The sequence below is a fragment of the Brachycentrus maculatus genome, unplaced genomic scaffold, assembly GCF_059751285.1.
Source record: "Brachycentrus maculatus isolate JH-2025_06_01 unplaced genomic scaffold, ASM5975128v1 h1tg000457l, whole genome shotgun sequence".
Classification (NCBI taxonomy): domain Eukaryota; kingdom Metazoa; phylum Arthropoda; class Insecta; order Trichoptera; family Brachycentridae; genus Brachycentrus; species Brachycentrus maculatus.
Genome location: NW_028281204.1, coordinates 27,942 through 45,207, shown reverse-complemented (window position 1 = coordinate 45,207; position 17,266 = coordinate 27,942). Strand labels below are relative to the sequence as shown.

The following is a 17,266-nucleotide window of genomic DNA, read 5'->3' as shown; positions in this document are numbered from 1 at the left end:
ATGACGTTCTTGAAAGGAGTGAGCGATATGCGTACTGTGTTTTTTTTATAAATAAAAAATATTTAAAAAATACAAATTAGTTTTACAAAACACTTTTATTAAAAACATTGATTTTTTCATTACAGTATGTAATTCCCAAACCTTTTAAATAATAAATTATTCACACGAGATTCAAATGTGAATTTACGTCATACTTTCCTGTCACAATCCCACAATGCAACAGATGTGATGTCTTTTACTCTATCTCTCCACTCCCCTCTTATTACCAGCCGACTTCTTCATCTCACTATAGCTGCCACATCGCATGTCTCCGATCACCTGGTCCATGTAGCAATCTCTTGGCGGCCTCTGTGGTTGCCGTCCCCGACCATTCCTTCTGCGATGGTGATGAGCAGACCCGGGCACCTGATATGACCCATCCACTTGGATCGTTATTGAACAATTCTTTTATAGAGGCGCCTTGTTTCTCCGGCTCTACTCGACATTTCGCAATTCTGGATGTAATCTGTCCAGTGTGTCCCCAGCCTGTGTCTATAGCACCTCATTTCAGAGGCGGTCAGACCCTCTCGTCCTCTCTAACTTATGGCCCACGTTTCGCACCCGCACAGCAGCACACTCCAGACATAAGTCTTAACAAAAAAATTCCGCCCACTGAAGTTTGTTTTTGGTGATTTGAAAATCTTGCATTTTAATCGCGCTTGCTGTATTCTGCTCACGATCTCTGCCTTGGAATGCCCATCTGCATTTTCTGTTACTTAAGTACACAAATTCCTTAATCTGTTTTATGTTGACTCCATGCAGCGTAACATTTGTACAAGTCTCCTCTCTTGACAACTACCATACATATCGTTTTGTCCTTATTGATTGTCATATTGTATGTACTTGGAAAACAGAATGGCCCACATTTTTTGTAATAAAATACTAAACAAATGTTTTTACTGTGTGTATCTCTGTAATTCTCAAATTTCTGCCATTGTCATGTAGCATGAACAAGTTACGGATATATATTATATGCTATGACAGTTTTCGACTTAATGTGTAATTTTATTAAGACAGATGCCAATAAAGAGTCTAAGATCAGAGGTGTTAAACACGTGGCTCTTAGATACTTTGCGTGGTCTTCAGTGATGATTCAGTAACACATTGTAAATTGCATTTTATTATAAATAACATATTGTGAATAAAAATAGGCTTCTGAGCCAGTGATATAGTAAAGATTACGAGGCTAGAGCCATTTCTGTGCAACTTTAATATGTTACTGCTTTCTTAATCTAAAATGCATAATTAACTAATTTTATCGATTATAGAAGTGCGGGGGTAGCTAACTCCTTATCATTTAAAATAGATTTTCTATTCCTTAATTCCAGTCCCATACACCTGTGCAAAGCGTTCGAATAGGAACATCCATTATCTTCAGATTCTAAAAATAACACATGAACATATTGTAATTACAAATCTGAGAATAATAAAATGTAAATACCAATGACGTATAGTAATCAAACTAACCGGTGATAACTACCAGAGACAGGAATAAGGTCAGTATACCTGATGCCAGTTCCTTAAAGCAGGCCTGAAGCTGGCCCTCCAGCGCCGTTCTGCTCTGTTGGGAAGTGACGCTCTCCCGGATCAACTTGATGAACAAGCCTTCACTAGGAATGCCCCTATTGTCCACCTACAACCGACCATTTTAAGTGTCTACTTTTCCAATAATTTAAAACTTTTTCATTTTGTATTGTTTTATTTCTACTTTGGCAGGTGAGAAAATAAATTTGTCATAAGGTTAAACCACATTTTTGGTGCTTTATGACACATCAATCGCCACCATGAGTAGAAATTTGACATGAGTACAGAGAGAGTCAAATAAATAAAGGTCAATCAAGAGAATGAGTAACCATGTATGAAAATTAGAACTTTATGGTACATAATTTCACTCAAGGATGGTCCAAATACACATTTCAAAAATGTAATACCTGAAATATGAGCAAAATGTAGTGAAATGTTGAACTACCAAATGAATGAGTAAAGTTATTACATATTATGTATGGTTTTGGATTGCAATTTTGTTTTCAATTATCCACTGCCAGGGTGAGTTAGCTATTACACCTTACTTTCAATTAACACAAAAATCTCCCACTAGCCGTGCATTATCAATTTATTAAAAGAAATATTTGATATTTGTGATTGTGCGCTCCACTATGGTCCAGTATATGTACATATATAAAGAAAAGGGAAGTGTATAAACTACATCTACATATATTTATTAATGTCTTTAATATCATACTTTCCCACATTCAAGTATCATAAAAAATAAACAATTTTGTTTACATAAACTAAATATGTGTTTTATATTAGTTAATATTTCCAAATATGTAACTTACAACTTGAAGAATGGTGAATATACACTGGCCCAAGCACTGCAATAAATAAAACATTACTGTATAACATTCATACATATATCTACATACATATTATGTAACGGAAAAAACATTTTATCAAGTTCCCATCTTAACTCGTTGAAAAATTATTTTTTTACTTGATTTTTATTATGTATTTCCATAAATTTATAAAGTAAATGTACAAAACTAATTTTTAACAGTTAGTCAATTCAAAATATGTATATGGATTTGTTGGATTCTTTGATGAGTCATAATATAAAAATAAACATAAACAGTACCCGATTTCCAAATGTTCATAAGCACCGACAAACGGGCACAAACGGGCATGCAAGATAGGGAAAAAAATATTTTTGTGTTAATTTACAATCTGGGATATTCGGGACTACTAGATTCGGCGCCGGACATGAAGATATGAGTACATATGATATTGTATTACAAAGTTACCTGACAATTATTACTACATACGTACATATATATTCTTCATTAATATTAATTTGTGTTTTCGAGTAGATTTGTTTTTATTGTTTTTTTTCTATAGTAAGCTAATAGCTTATAATATTACAAATAAATTACTTTGCAAAATCAGCACAAACAGATTTTTTACTTTAAATTTGCCCAGCAATAGAACCTAAAAGGATATATTTAGTTTTTTTGGAACAAAACCTAAGAAATAAATTAAGACAATTTGTTTTGTACGTATTATTAATTAACTGAATCAATAATTACCTTCTGATATTAAAATGTCGGAAATGTTGGGAACAAGATTTAGTTTGTAAATATACCTACCTCATTTTCGTTAACACTTTTGGCGAGACGGTCAAACGTCCTCATGTTGGCAGATCTTATTCCTCGAGTCATGAAGGGATCGTACAAGTCTCCGGTCCTGTTGAGGTCCCTCACGCTCCGTGCCTCCTCGCCCCGCAGCAACTGGCGGAAGCCCGCGAGAGGCAGACCGGACCGCCACCCGCGGCTCTCCGACTTGTCTCTGGACACGCGCGTCGAGTTCTGGCCCCGCTGAGAGCTGTTCCTGCCGCTGTGGCTGTACACGCTGTCCAGGACGCCCGGGTCATCCTTGGGCTCGTCCCAGGAGCGGCCACTGCGCGGGTACTCCCACTCCTCGCTGTCGCTGTCGTCCACGGCTCGCGAGGATCGAGCTACGGGGGCTCTCCTCACTCGGAAGGCAGAGTAATCCCCTCCCATCTTGACAGAAGAAACGCTTTCCTTCGCAAATTTGGTCCTCGCTTCCTCTCCGGAATTTCTTATTCCCCCGCAATCCTCCATGGCTTTCTCTATTTCGTTTTTCATCACGTGAATATTTCCATTTGAATCTCCGGAAGAATAATAAAACTGTCCGGTAAATAATAAGGTTATTGAAATGATAATTCCATAAAACATTTTTAAAGGCACCAGTTAAACTGAGGATTCTTAAAATGCTTACTCGAATTTGTATTTATACTCTTCCGTGAATTATTTCATTAAGCATTATTTGTAGGCAATTTGAACATATCATACCATCCGTCACAACGAATAATTGCAGTAATTTTCTTGTCACTATAAATGAAAAAAATGCTCTTTATAATAGACAGGTTGCAAAAATGACAATGAAGTATGCATCGACTACATTTATCCAGTGGCGTATTAAGCATTTTGGTGGAAACTACTACAATTTACATTTGAGATCTTCTTTTCATATAATAAATCAATGCCTCACAAGAAAATTAAATGAATACAACTAAATGACACCTCAATACTAAGTAAGTAGCTTCACTACTAAAACCTGTTAATTTAAAACTTTTTTTTTCTCTTAAAAGTATAAAGGTATGCTAAACTTATCAACTTTACTCTTGTGTTTTGCATGCCGCTACACATGTATGGTATAAAATGATTTCTCAAAACATGAAGTTTCATTGATTGATTTGGCTGTTCTTTGTGGCAATATATATTTAACTTTTCAATTACCTACCATCAAATTAATATGTTAATAAAAATTATTAATATGCTGATTAAAGTTTTCACAAATTCAAAAATATTTGATAATGATGTTGAATGCATCAAAAGACGTTTCACATAAGATTAATTAGTAACTGTATGTATATTATATACAAAGTATAAGTCAAATATAAATAAATAAAAATTATGGCTTTAACATATTTTAGACTATCTTTAGAAATATTTTTACAAGAAATTGTTTGCAAAAACAGAGTAGTGTGGCGTTCTATTATCTCTGCCTACCCCTGCGAGAAGCAGCGTGATGGTTAGTTATATATCCACACGTACACACATTGATCAATAAAAGTGTGTAAAATCAAGATACATTGCAGGGTAGGGGTGTGAGAGATAAGAGGATATAATATAATTTTACAAAACTTTCCATTTGATACCGAAATTACCCATTTTAATTTTATGACAAATTTTGACAATACTGGACTTATAATCACGACATTACTGGCACATCACAACTATCAACGCGAGGCATTAGGTGTAATCCTTAAAATCGCCATAGATCGCCATAAATCGCCAGTAGATGAATACCATGTAACTATCTAAGCAATATGTCTACAATACTCAATTATTGAATCACTATATTAATGTACAAATACGTAACATTTCGAAATAGCGAATTGTGAGAGTCTAATATTGGAAAGTCAAGGACTCCCTGTATTATACGTAGTAAATTAGTTATAATAAATATTTTGTTGTAGTATGAGATACAAATAGTTATTTGTGTCGAATTCGATAAATATAAAAATAAACTAAATTGCTCCTTGGCCCGATGGGCGATGGCGATGGCGATGGGTGTTGCGACGTTTAGAGGCTAGTAGTGCAAGGTTTAGCGCAAGGGCGACCTGCCGCTGCTGTCGCCGCGAGTAGCCGGATGGTGTCTTTCATCACCGAATTCATTTCTCGTTAGGTAAGTAGCGGGTAGCGGGTAGCGTAACGTACCTACGCTCCACGCGGCTCTACTCTATCGCGTCACGTCAGTGGATACAATCGCAACATTATTTTTTGTTAACCGGTTTTGTTGGTATTTGGTGTTATTTTGTTTTTGTAAACACGGCATTTACTTCTCGAGAGAACCTTCAACGTGACTTTTAAATGCACAAATATATTAGTATTCATACGTTATTTACATATATTATCTTATCATGACTAAGAGACTGAGAGTTAATAATCACTCGAGAATTATCACGACAGAGAAATAGACACGGGCTATCGAATTAAAAAAACTGAGTTTAATTACGACTTATTTAAAAAGAAGTCGTTACTTTATTTTGTTTTAGGATTGATCATCGATGCACGGATTTCGTATTGCGTATTGCATATTTCTAGCCACTAACATATTTACAGATTTATCTAAAAAAAACTTATTAAGCAGCAAAGAAATATAACCTAGAAAACAGAAAGTGACGAATACCCGATCGATTAAAATGTGACAGTTACCATTTTAGTAACATCTATACAGAGAAATAATAATTTAAAAAAAAACACCTACTTATGTCAATATAATATCAACCGTTTGCAAATTTATCGTGTAAAATAGGTACATAGGTAAATTTTTATTGCAGTTTTCTCATTGTTATTTTCACGACGTACGCAATATTGTAATCAATTAACAAAACTGGATTCTGTATTAATCTGTACCAGATTTATAACTCACACACCTCTAGTCACACCTCAAGTAGCTTCGGAGTCAATTTTCTTTTTTAAAAGTTTTATTTTTATTTTCTGGTCGATCACTAGATTGTTGGAGCAACTTAATCCATCTTAACTTGCAGCATCCAATGTATCCCTAGCTATCTCACCACGTCACGTGTCCTCCACGGTAGATATGAAAATTTACCTCTGTTAATATTCTCACTATTCATAATTCTAAAAGGTTACATAAAGTTATGTCGGTAACTATTATAAATTTGATTTGCTTTGAATTAAAAATAATTAATAAGAAAGGTGTGTTGGACGTGTGGAACGAACGATTGAGGAAAGAACGGTAAAAAAAATATGAGGCGAATGTACTTGGAAAAAGGAGCAGAGGAAGACCGAGAAAAACTAGGCACGATCAGGTATGCCAAATACTTGAAAGCGGTCAGGTTAGGAGTCGAAATAATAGGCGGGTATGTATGAGAAGATGCATGAACGCGGAAGAGGCGAAGAATGTTTGCAAAGACTGAGTGGTGTGGCGTTCTATTCTCTCTGCCTACCTCTGCGGGGAAGCGGCGTGATGGTTAGTTAGTTTTAAATAATTTCCTAACTACGATGACTAATATTCCCCACTAGGCGAGGACTTACATACCTCTACCTTACTACAGTATTGTGCCTTTAATAAATCAATAATTGATTATAATTATTGACAAAAAATGTGGGTTTCCCCACAAAGTGTTGAATTAACCTTTACAGCAAATCAATTCTGAATTCCACATACACATGTTTATCTACTTATATTATTTCAATGCGTATAATAAGTAAGCGTCATAAATTATGTGAATAGGAATCATTAAAAATAATCAGTTGGTATGTAAACTACAAGTAGATAAATGTTTTATAGACCAAAAAAATCTGTAAATCGTAGGCATATTATGTACGTATATACGTTTGTATATTTATTTACCTGCATACGTCCGTCGAACGTGGTGAAGCGATGGCGATGGTACCTACCTTTTTACACACGTAGATATATATTATGTACCTATTCGGCTGCTCTAAAGAAAACCACGTATCTCACATACTGCCAATTTTAGAGAATGATTTTATTTTTTATTTTTTTAAACTCTTTCATTTCTTGAAAGTAAATGACTCTTTCGAATTTCTAACATGCATCGTAACCCATTAAGTATAATAATTGCAAATATGTATTAAAAAACCCGCCCTATAGCAAATATTTTTTATTCTTATCAATGGCTATATATTATAATGTAGAAAACCGGATATTTATAAATGCATCAATTAATCTGTAAAATAATAACTATTATTTTTTGTCATTTTATTTATAGTATTAAATTTATTTATAATTCTACGACTAATGCATTTTCCACTCGCGCTATAAATAATGCGGAATTGAAAAAAGCGTAAGCTGAAAAATATACTTTTTTTAAATCGAATTTGTCAATGTGGGTGCGAGCTCTTGATTAGGGCGAGTCAATTTTTATTTATTATTTATTAACGATTAAAATCAGAAATGATGGTGGTGTTTTCGAGAAGCTGAGTAATCATTATCATGGCAATCGAGAGATACGTTTCGTATTCTAATATTGACAGCATAAATTCCGAATTCCACAAAAGCAAACACACTTTATGCGCGTTATAGGAGCGCATTAGAGGTGTTATGCACACTTATCACGTGCATACTGCTACATTTAAATTATTTTGTCATTGGAAATAATGTGGCATCAATTTAAAATAGGTATTTACAGAAGTTTCACAATTTAATATTTTTATTTTATTTATTTATTTACGAAATATACCGAAACATACATAATAATCATCATCGAAAGCTTTCGAACCGACAACCCACTCTTTCATAGAGACACTCGGAACTCTTCTCGGGTTATTCTTTTAAATCTTATCAACGAATATATTTTTTTCTTTTTATGATAATGACAGTAATATAACAAAATATATCTTATTAGATTACAAATTAAATTATTACAAATTGAAAATCATCGAATTACAAACATCGAAAAGTAGACGATGGATCGTATTGATTTTTTAACAAAAGTTTTGCGTTATATAAATCAGATAAATGAATGTAGCCTTTATAAATGAAAAGGTTCCCCACCCCTGGCCTTCTGCCCAAAGTTGACTTCTGATGTTTTAATTTAAATTCACTAAACATGTATTTACCCACCAATGCATCGAAGCGTAAAGGAACAATAATTTTAAAACATTTCCTAAATAGATAAGAAGTAGACCCGGACACGATACCACGGGACACGGGTATGCTGGACCCCTCGGAGATCGGAGGTAGCCTCCCATGGCGGCTGCACGACACGACGCGACGCGACGCTTGTATCGTGACGCCTCGCGCTGCACTCGTCTGTCCGGATTTTATTACGAAAGTTTTCTAAATATTCATATCGAAGTTTGGGAAAAATATAGACAATTAGCCGGAATTCCTTTTAATTACTTATAAAAACTCGCGATTGAGAATAGACTTGTTTACAATACATAAGAATTATTGTTTGTCACAAAATTTCCTGCGCTTATATTACAAGGAATAATATTTGACTAATTAAAACAACGCATGTATCGATAGATAGTTATAAGTGTAGGTACTTTTTTTAAATTATTGTACAACCATTTAAATAACTAATGATTAGTTTTTGAATATTTTCAAACCATATATAGATAAAACACTTTTGATTTGGTAGCAAATACCCATGGGTAATAATCATGATAATGTATTCTACCATGAAAATAAACGTCATTTCGTTAAATATACATAAAATTTTAAGAACAACTGCTTAGTAATCGTACTAACATGTTCTTGCGTTTTGCTGTTCAATTTTGAGGTGAACCTCAATTTAATAATATATTACGTATCTGTATTTTTTTCCTTAAACTTATCGTTTTGACATTGATCATAAATATAATTTATTTATTTATTTTATAAATGTTTATTTGTTATTTTTAAACTATCACCTCTAAAGAGTCCACTTTAATGTTTATGGTACTATGAGCTATAATTGTTTATAAAAATGAGTAATGGAGATTTCTTTCTTCTTTACATTGTGCGCATACGTTGTTCGCTCCCTGCGTAGTCGCAGTCTGTGAAAACTCGTAAATAACATAGGTATCGAATTGTGTTCCGGGTTTCCGAGACTATGTATCCAACTCCAAGAGTGCTGTGATTGAACTGGTTACCGACCATGAAAAGGTGTGCGGGTTCGAGTGTGGATGTGTGCATATGTATGTATATGCTATGACGTAAAACATTTAGATACAATTACCAAATTTGCGAGAAATCACGCTATACCATCAGCTATAAAACCAGGATGAACAATGGAGATATATCAGTCTTATAGTTGCCATAGGCGTGTTATTAACATCTCAAGTGGCCCTGATGGTGTTATGATGAAGGTAGGCTCTACTTTTTACTATCGGCAGATTACACCTAGTTTTAAAAATTGCGACCGATTTTATCACTTTGTATAAGGCTAATTCATATAAAATGCACATTAATTAACGAAGGAAGGATAGGAGTGAGTAAATTGATCGAGTGAATGACCAGGGTATCTATGCTCCATCCTAGGTGCCTACTACTAGGTACTCGGTATTAGGGATATTCAGTTACACCAAGAAGTAATGTAGCAAAATGAGAAATGGGAATCACTCATCGGGAATATTGTATATATGACTTATGTCTGTAATGTTTTAAAAGTATAGCCGGGTAATTAATGTTTTGTTAATGGTTTGAAATAATAAAAAAATGTTCCTAAGTATATGAAATACTCGTACAATGCGTTTTAGTTATACCTAGCAGTTATGTGGGAGACGTGAAGTTTTATTTTTATCTTATCTTGTGTGATTTTATGTTGATGACATAAATAAGGATAATAAAATAAATAAAATAAAATACACATTGATATTATTCCACTTGCCAAATTAATTTACTTTGACATTCTCCTCACTGGGTTGATAAATAACGATCATAAGTAAGAATGTTCCGAGTATGTATATTCCCACGCCCGGAGCAGTGTCACATACAGTAAGTCCTTAAGAGTGACCTGAATTATTGGAAGTATATCGTGATTGGACGTTAATACGAGATGACGTTGCAGGTGCAGATATCCTATCTGTGCGCGCTCGCCGTGCTGGGATGCTGCCTGGGCGCGCCCGCGCAGGAGCCGGCTCCGGAGCTGCAGCCGGCCGCCGCCGTCTCCGCTCAAGGTACCCACCCCTCTCGGCAGACCAGACCCGCCCTCCGCGACACGCTGTCGTCCGAAAAATAATCCCGTAATCCTGTATTCCAGATGATTTGGAGCCTGCAGAGACGCATTGGGGACACGGCGGAGGTTACGGTGGCGGAGGTTTCGGTGGCGGAGGTTTCGGCGGCTTTGGCGGCTTCGGGGGCTTCGGAGGCGGCGGGTACGGGGGCCACGGTGGGTACGGGGGTCACGGGGGCTACGGGGGCCATCGAGGGTTCGGCGGAGGGGGATTCGGCGGTGGTGGCTTCGGGGGATTCGGGGGATTCGGCGGAGGAGGCTTTGGGGGATATGGAGGACACGGAGGACACGGTGGCTGGGGAGGAGGCCACAGGAGGTCCTTCGGAGGCGGGATCGGCGGAGTGCTACTGATAGGAGGTTTCCGCGGTCACGGTCACGGATTCCATGGTTGATCTGTTCTTACTCTCTAAAGACTGCAATCTTCATCTGATGATGAACTACTATGCCTTCTTTTAAGGTGCTATTTTCTAATATTTAGAATGTCAATGCTCGTATATGATCTGAATAAATACATACTTTGGCTTGAGCTTCCTCTTTTCCCATTCCCCCTTTCCACCCTCTCGTCCTCTTCCGGGTACTTCGCAAATGTGGAATTTTGTATTTGAACCAGAACAAGTACTAGTTTTGTAAAACTCGTATGTGTATGTGTAACTTAACGTAACTGATCGGTTTAATTCCCAAATAAAATAAATATTTATATACCTAACATTTTGTATCATTTTAGCTATAACCTACCTACCCACCTATAAAGGTAGGTAAATTTAAAAATAAGACCCCATTTTCATAGATACAAATTATAATTAAACCCGGGACTGATCGCTTTGTCATCATGCAAGTAACGATCAAAATAACGCTCCATCGATACGATGCAGTGCCCCATGCATCATCGGGTACGGATAAGGGTTTAAAGAAAATAAGAATAAATAAAAAAATACCTTTTTTTTATCACAAACATTGAAACTCTGGTTTCCGTGACACTTAAGATATGAATATTCACGATGAGCCTCTGACTTAGAGAGTAAAAAATATGAATTAAATAATATTTTAATAACAAATATAAATACATACAATAATAGTACAATTGAAAAAAAATTCACACGAAAAACTTTATGTTACATGGACTGCAAGTACTGAATATGGGAGGAAAATTAAAATAAAATATTATACAACACACTTTAACTGTAGGTTTAGTTCAGCATAAAAGTATTGCCGTATTGGAATTACAGCCCAAAAAATAAAATATACGAGTATATTATAAAATCAAAAGTTTTAGTGCAAGTTGTGTGCCAAATATCAAATACGTGTAATGATTATGGCTAAATACGATCTTATTTCTTAGTATAGCTTTAATTTATACAAGACACTCAGTTCGGCAGCTTATTTATTTCAAAAGCGGGAAGAATAAAATAAGGTCCAGTAATGAAGATGAAGTGGATGAAGCGTTAATTCAAAGACGAGACGAGAGGGTTTCCTGCGCCTGATAATAGAGGGAAGTGACGCCAGAGGACGCCCGCGCCGCGCGCCGCGAATATCATCGCGACTTATACGAGGAAACGGGTTGTTTGACGTACGAGGAGCTGAAGAGGGTTTCGCAAAATAGACCGGAGTGGCGAAGGAGGTGTCATTTGTTACTGCGGACTAATCCACAGGATTGAGAGCACAGAAGAAGATAGAAATATTCCGAAGCAGCATTATTGTGGGCAAAAATACTTAGGCTTGTTTTACGTTTGTTATTTTTCTCAATTTTTATCATATTATTCTGTAATGGAATCTTGTTTTCATTTCTCCTATTTTTAAGTAGTATAGAATAAGCTGATTTCTTGGAATCTCTTAAAAATAAAATAATTCAACCACAATCCCCTTTGCTGCTGACAAAATAGTATTCGCGTTCTTCGATGATCCTCTTTACGCTCATTGACGACTATTACGACTAAAGTAAATATGTGGTAAAATGGCTCCATACTTCATATATACATACATACATTACAAACGTCCAGTGGATTACGGATTGACAGCGTTAAACACCGCGTTGAATTCGTCATTTCACTTGGGCCTTTCTTTCGTCCTATCGGTAGGTACTAAAAACACTTTAAGCCTCTGTAGAACGTACAAAATGTGTCGCTTCCAATATATGTAGATACATACATTTGAACTGAGCAACACTACATAATGACATTTGACAACCACGAATTTAGAATTAATCTCGTTTTTTAATTGTATTTCTTTACCTATTTTTTTTCTGAACAACCGATCCTCTATAAAATTATTCCTATCTCCGAATTAATTCGAACATAAATAGCCTATCTGCAGCAGAATACATAAATAAGTAGGTGCATACTGTTAGTAAGTGATGTTACAAGACGACATAGTAAAATTATTATAATGCATTTTATACAGAGTGTTAATTGACTTATTAGCAATTAGGGTGTAAATAGTTGCACATTAAATTTGATATTAACCTTGTTAACAATGTGATTAATCTCCGAAGCTCGTGTCACGGACGGTCTTTGTTTGTGTACGGGGATTCCCAGTTCCCGCCAGTCGCCAGTCGCCAGCCGGCGGCGGCGGAGCGCGGAAGGTCGCGCGGCGGGAGCGCGTGGGCGCGGCTGCTTCACCGCGACGCGCGACGGAGGACAGTTCCTATCAAAGGACATTTCCATATTAATATCATATACGAGCATACATCCACTCTCTGTGCGCGACACGACACCGGATGCTTGTGAGGAACCCACTGACCCAATTCTCTGACCTTTCCGATGACACGAAGGTGTCGATGAATAGTTGAACGACCAAATCCAAACTTATCTGCCAGTCCTTCGACAGTTACGGTGGGATTCTGTTTCCCAGATTCCGCAGGATATCCTCATCGAGCTAAACGGCCCTCGCAGGATGAGTCTCATTTTTCAGACTATAGTTTGGGTTTGAAATTTCTGGAACCACCGTTGACATTAGGTTTTAATATGCGACATTAGTTTCCTATTCGATTTGGCTTTTTAGAGAACTCTTGCATTGATAACCACATAAAAAGTATACTCGTGTAACACAGTGAAACCTCGATTAATTTGAGGGAGGGAATGTCCATTGAAGCCGAACGTCCGTTATATAAAAATAGGTTTAAAATAAATAAATAAACTTTAAAATACGAAGACTGTATGTATTTAGATATAAATAAACAATACAAAACACATTATTTTTTTTATATCTCATCAAAAATGAAGGAGAATATGGAAGTCTGGGCATTTACGGGGCTGACGACCGTCATAGGCTGGTTTAAGTAATCACTTTACACACGTGTAACATTCACCAATTCTACCCATTATTGACGACCACACTACTCCAATTCTTGGAAGTTTTATATATATGAAACAATTTAGAAACCTTGTTCTTATATGTGAGGTCCGAATCCTGGATTATAATCACATACACGAGTAACGCCAGAAAATATTGTTTTCGTTTTTATTAGTTAAGCTTATAATTTGACCAGTTAATTTATTTACAACATTTTGAGTGTGTCCAAATACTTGTTCACAAATCTGGATTATCTCCAATTATTATCTCCTATAATTGGAGATAATCCAGATTTGTGAACAAGTATTTGGACACACTTTAAATGTTGTATACAAAACACAAACAAATGTATATTTATTGTCTTCCTTATTAATTCCTTTTTCAAAGCGGTGATCCTGCTTTGAAAAAGGAATCAAGATTTGTTTGCACTTTTAAATTTGATGTTTAAAAAAAAATCAACTTTCTAAGATTACGAAAATGCGTATAGTTGAGCTTCGTTATCTGACGAAGAGTCAATAAATGTTATTAGATCGTCGAGATGTGATCTTATCACTGATAACTCAGTGTTGTTGTTGCTCCGTCTACGAGCAGGACGCGGACGGCATTATGTCTCAAATTCTAGTGCTAGACGTATGATATGATTATAATGGTCGCTAAAAATTGTTAACATGCAGCGAGATATGAATTTAAGCATGTAAAATATTAAAAGGACATTTCTTTGACCTGATTTTTTGTCCGTTATATCGAGGTTTCACTGTTATATAATATTATCTAAAATAATGCGGTTTTCCCATATAACTATGCGTTGAAATATTTATTTCTTCTCACTCGTGTTTTGAAGATCATCTATGAAATTTAGTTTTTTATTTACTTAATGTCAATTTAAGAAAAAAAACAGTTAAAAAGTATTATTGAATAATTCAATAGTGGGTCAGGTATCACCCAAAATTGGGTGCTTTGCCAGTAAATTAAAAAATTCAATAGTGGAGCTTTGCTGCCTCTGTGTTCACGTCATGCATTTGAATTGTTTTGCGATATACTTACTACCGAAATTGTCGCTTAAAAATATTGATTTCGTTCTTTAAATAGTGAAGGAGAAATAAATATTAATTTATAATTAATAATAATAATAAGGCGGTATACCCATCAAATAATCTAAACGATCGGATCGTTGGAAATCGTTTGAATATTTTGTGAAAATAAAGAAATAGCCTTGTAAAAATATAATATCTTCAAGTTTAAAATATAATAGAGATTTTAATTTTCAACTTTAAAAGCTTATTACTAAACAACTCTATTGAATATACTGAGATACATAGAGTTTAATTGTATAAAAAAGTTGAGAACAATATCGAGCAACGTGGTTATTCCAGTAGAGTTTTTTCTTCAATACATATTTTATTTAAACGGGCGTATTAACCGTTCATTCCATATTCCGTGTATAGTATGAGTAGGTAATAAGGTTGATATTATTATTTCGCAATATGAACGGACGGCAATGACGGCATTTCTAGAGAAATTAATATATAGAATGCGCGCTTTTCTCCTTGGAATCATTTCGACTATAAAAGGTTCGCGCAATTCTCCACTCCAACATATCTCGAACAGAGAGTGGTGTAGTTTGATCACTTAACAGAAAATAACTTTGTTATTTAAGTCATAATGAAAATGGTGGGTAGAACTGTCGTGATGATATAAGATAGGTGAAAGGGGTCCCCTTCGGAGTTTTTATGTTTTTATTATTGAATATTTGCATTTCAGATGTTCGTCACGATCACCCTTGCCGCCTTGGCGTTGTGCGCGGCCGCGCTGCCCGCTCCCGCCCCCGCCCCCGCAGGCGACCTGGAGGGCTCCGAGACTGCCCACTACGGGGGCCACTACGGCGGGTTCGGGGGTGGACATGGCGGGTTCGGGGGCGGTTATGGCGGGTTCGGAGGAGGCCATGGCGGGTTCGGAGGAGGCCATGGCGGGTTCGGGGGCGGCCATCACGGGTTCGGAGGCGGTCACGGAGGGTTCGGAGGTGGCCATGGATTCGGAGGCGGACATCACGGGTTCGGAGGTGGCCATCATGGGTTCGGAGGCGGCTACGGAGGGTTCGGAGGCGGTCACGGAGGATTCGGCGGATTCGGGGGCCACAGGGGGCACGGCCATCACGGATTTTTTGGTTAAACTCGATCACGGTGTTTTAATACAAAAATCAAACATTAAGTGATTAAATGAGTTATGTGTGAATAAGCATAATTTCTTATTGTATAAAGGAGAAGATGAACGTGTAATGCAATTATTGAATAGTTTGTTAATATTTTTTTAATATAATATTTATTTACAATTCTTTGTCTCATTTTAAAATACGCCTACTACTATACTGGTAGTAGTGTTTGTAATATACGAGGAAGTGAAGATACACAATCAAAGGATAAGGTTTATTTGTGAAGAGAATTTTAACGAGTATTATTTGTAGCGACGGCAGTCACTTTGTGGTTTTACTTAGTAAATACCACTATTTCTTCACACATAGTGGTATTTACTTAGTAAAACTTAAACTTGATTTTAAAATTTGTCATTGGGACGTTGAAGGATGAAAATAGGAGCTGTTTCTTTAATTTATTTATTAATTCTTATTTTTCATCAGCGGGAACATGGCTTTTAGTCATTGCGTCATTGCCATATTGTTTAGCAGTTTGTGAATTTTCGTAATCATATTTTTTAGGATTTCTACGTTATCGTTCTTGTGTGTGGTTGTTATCTATTAAATGATTAGCGAACTGTGAAAAATTATTATTTCTTAAACATAATTTTAAACAATTCTTAAACATAGTTTTTTCACAACATCACATTTTCACAACATTTTGAATGTGTCCAAATACTTGTTCACAAATCTGGATTATCTCCAATTATAGGAGTTAGTTTCATATTATTTTTGACATCTCATCAAAGATGAAGAGGAATATGAAAGTCTGGGCATTTACGGGGCTGATGACTGTCATGGGCTGGTTTTAGTGATACACACGTGTAACATTCACCAATTCTACCCATTATTGACAACCACACTACTCCAATTCTTGGAAGTTTTATATATATGAAACAATTTAGAAACCTTGTTCTTATAATATGTGGGGTCCGAATCCTGGATTATAATCACATATATGACGACCGTAAATGTCAGCCCCGTAAATGCCCAGACTTCCATATTCTTCTTCATCTTTGATGAGATGTCAAAAAATAATATGAAAATAACTCCTGTAATTGGAGATAATCCAGATTTTGTGAACAAGTATTTGGACACACTCAAAATGTTGTAAATAAATTATCTGGTCAAATTATAAGCTTAAATAATAAAAATGAAAATGGTATTTTCTGGCGTTTCTCATGTGTGTGATTATAATCCAGGATTTGGACCTTAAGGACCGTTAAGAAATACTTAAAATAATGGAGAAAAACTAGATTACGCTGTGCCTTCCCGTATTTATGTATCACTGTCATTGCAAGGATTACGCATGGTAGAGAGAGGGAGGTGGGGGGGAGTAAGAGAAGTAGGCAACAATAATATATTTTGCCAACCAACAAATAACAGCGCATCTTCTTGTCGAGAAAGGTTATTTTTCAAATTATCATAATTAATGAAATTATTAACAGTTAATA

At 35.9% G+C, this 17,266-nt stretch overlaps 3 protein-coding genes across 6 annotated transcripts; 2 read left to right on the top strand and 1 right to left on the bottom strand.

The window, feature by feature from the left end:
• Nucleotides 1-79: 79 nt before the first annotated feature.
• LOC148302393 (uncharacterized) lies at nt 80-12,932 on the bottom strand. 4 transcript variants are annotated; one of them, XM_088271685.1, is made up of 6 exons: nt 12,796-12,932; nt 3,835-3,947; nt 3,183-3,743; nt 2,379-2,414; nt 1,507-1,672; nt 80-1,420 (listed from the first exon to the last, which is right to left on the bottom strand). In XM_088271685.1, exons 3-6 carry the CDS (start codon nt 3,699-3,701, stop codon nt 1,302-1,304), a joined length of 840 nt encoding a protein of 279 aa, XP_088127811.1. In that variant the 5' UTR covers nt 3,702-3,743; nt 3,835-3,947; nt 12,796-12,932; the 3' UTR covers nt 80-1,301. The 4 variants fall into 4 exon arrangements, with proteins under 4 accessions (XP_088127811.1, XP_088127808.1, XP_088127810.1 ...); XM_088271682.1 differs by having other exon boundaries at nt 3,183-3,947; XM_088271684.1 differs by having other exon boundaries at nt 1,546-1,672; nt 3,183-3,947.
• Nucleotides 9,403-11,042, top strand: LOC148302394 (uncharacterized). Its single transcript, XM_088271686.1, has 3 exons — nt 9,403-9,470; nt 10,172-10,280; nt 10,364-11,042. The coding sequence occupies exons 1-3, from the start codon at nt 9,462-9,464 to the stop codon at nt 10,726-10,728; spliced, it is 483 nt and encodes a 160-aa protein (XP_088127812.1). The 5' UTR covers nt 9,403-9,461; the 3' UTR covers nt 10,729-11,042.
• On the top strand, nt 11,166-16,525 carry LOC148302392 (uncharacterized). Its single transcript, XM_088271681.1, has 3 exons — nt 11,166-11,171; nt 12,772-13,055; nt 15,386-16,525. The coding sequence occupies exons 1-3, from the start codon at nt 11,166-11,168 to the stop codon at nt 15,834-15,836; spliced, it is 741 nt and encodes a 246-aa protein (XP_088127807.1). The 3' UTR covers nt 15,837-16,525.
• The last annotated feature ends 741 nt before the right edge of the window (nt 16,526-17,266 follow it).

Bases quoted from the DNA above. Each gene is read 5' to 3' on its own strand.
- LOC148302393 (XM_088271682.1), bottom strand. From the start codon at position 3,791: ATGTTTTATGGAATTATCATTTCAATAACCTTATTATTTACCGGACAG. The intron at 2,415-3,182 runs GTAGGTATATTT...TATTTATTGCAG, and splicing joins AAAGTGTTAACGAAAATGAG to TGCTTGGGCCAGTGTATATT. The intron at 1,421-1,506 runs GTTAGTTTGATT...TGTTATTTTTAG, and splicing joins GTCTCTGGTAGTTATCACCG to AATCTGAAGATAATGGATGT.
- LOC148302392 (XM_088271681.1), top strand. The intron at 13,056-15,385 runs GTGAGGAACCCA...TTTGCATTTCAG, and splicing joins CGACACGACACCGGATGCTT to ATGTTCGTCACGATCACCCT.
- LOC148302394 (XM_088271686.1), top strand. The intron at 10,281-10,363 runs GTACCCACCCCT...CCTGTATTCCAG, and splicing joins CGCCGCCGTCTCCGCTCAAG to ATGATTTGGAGCCTGCAGAG.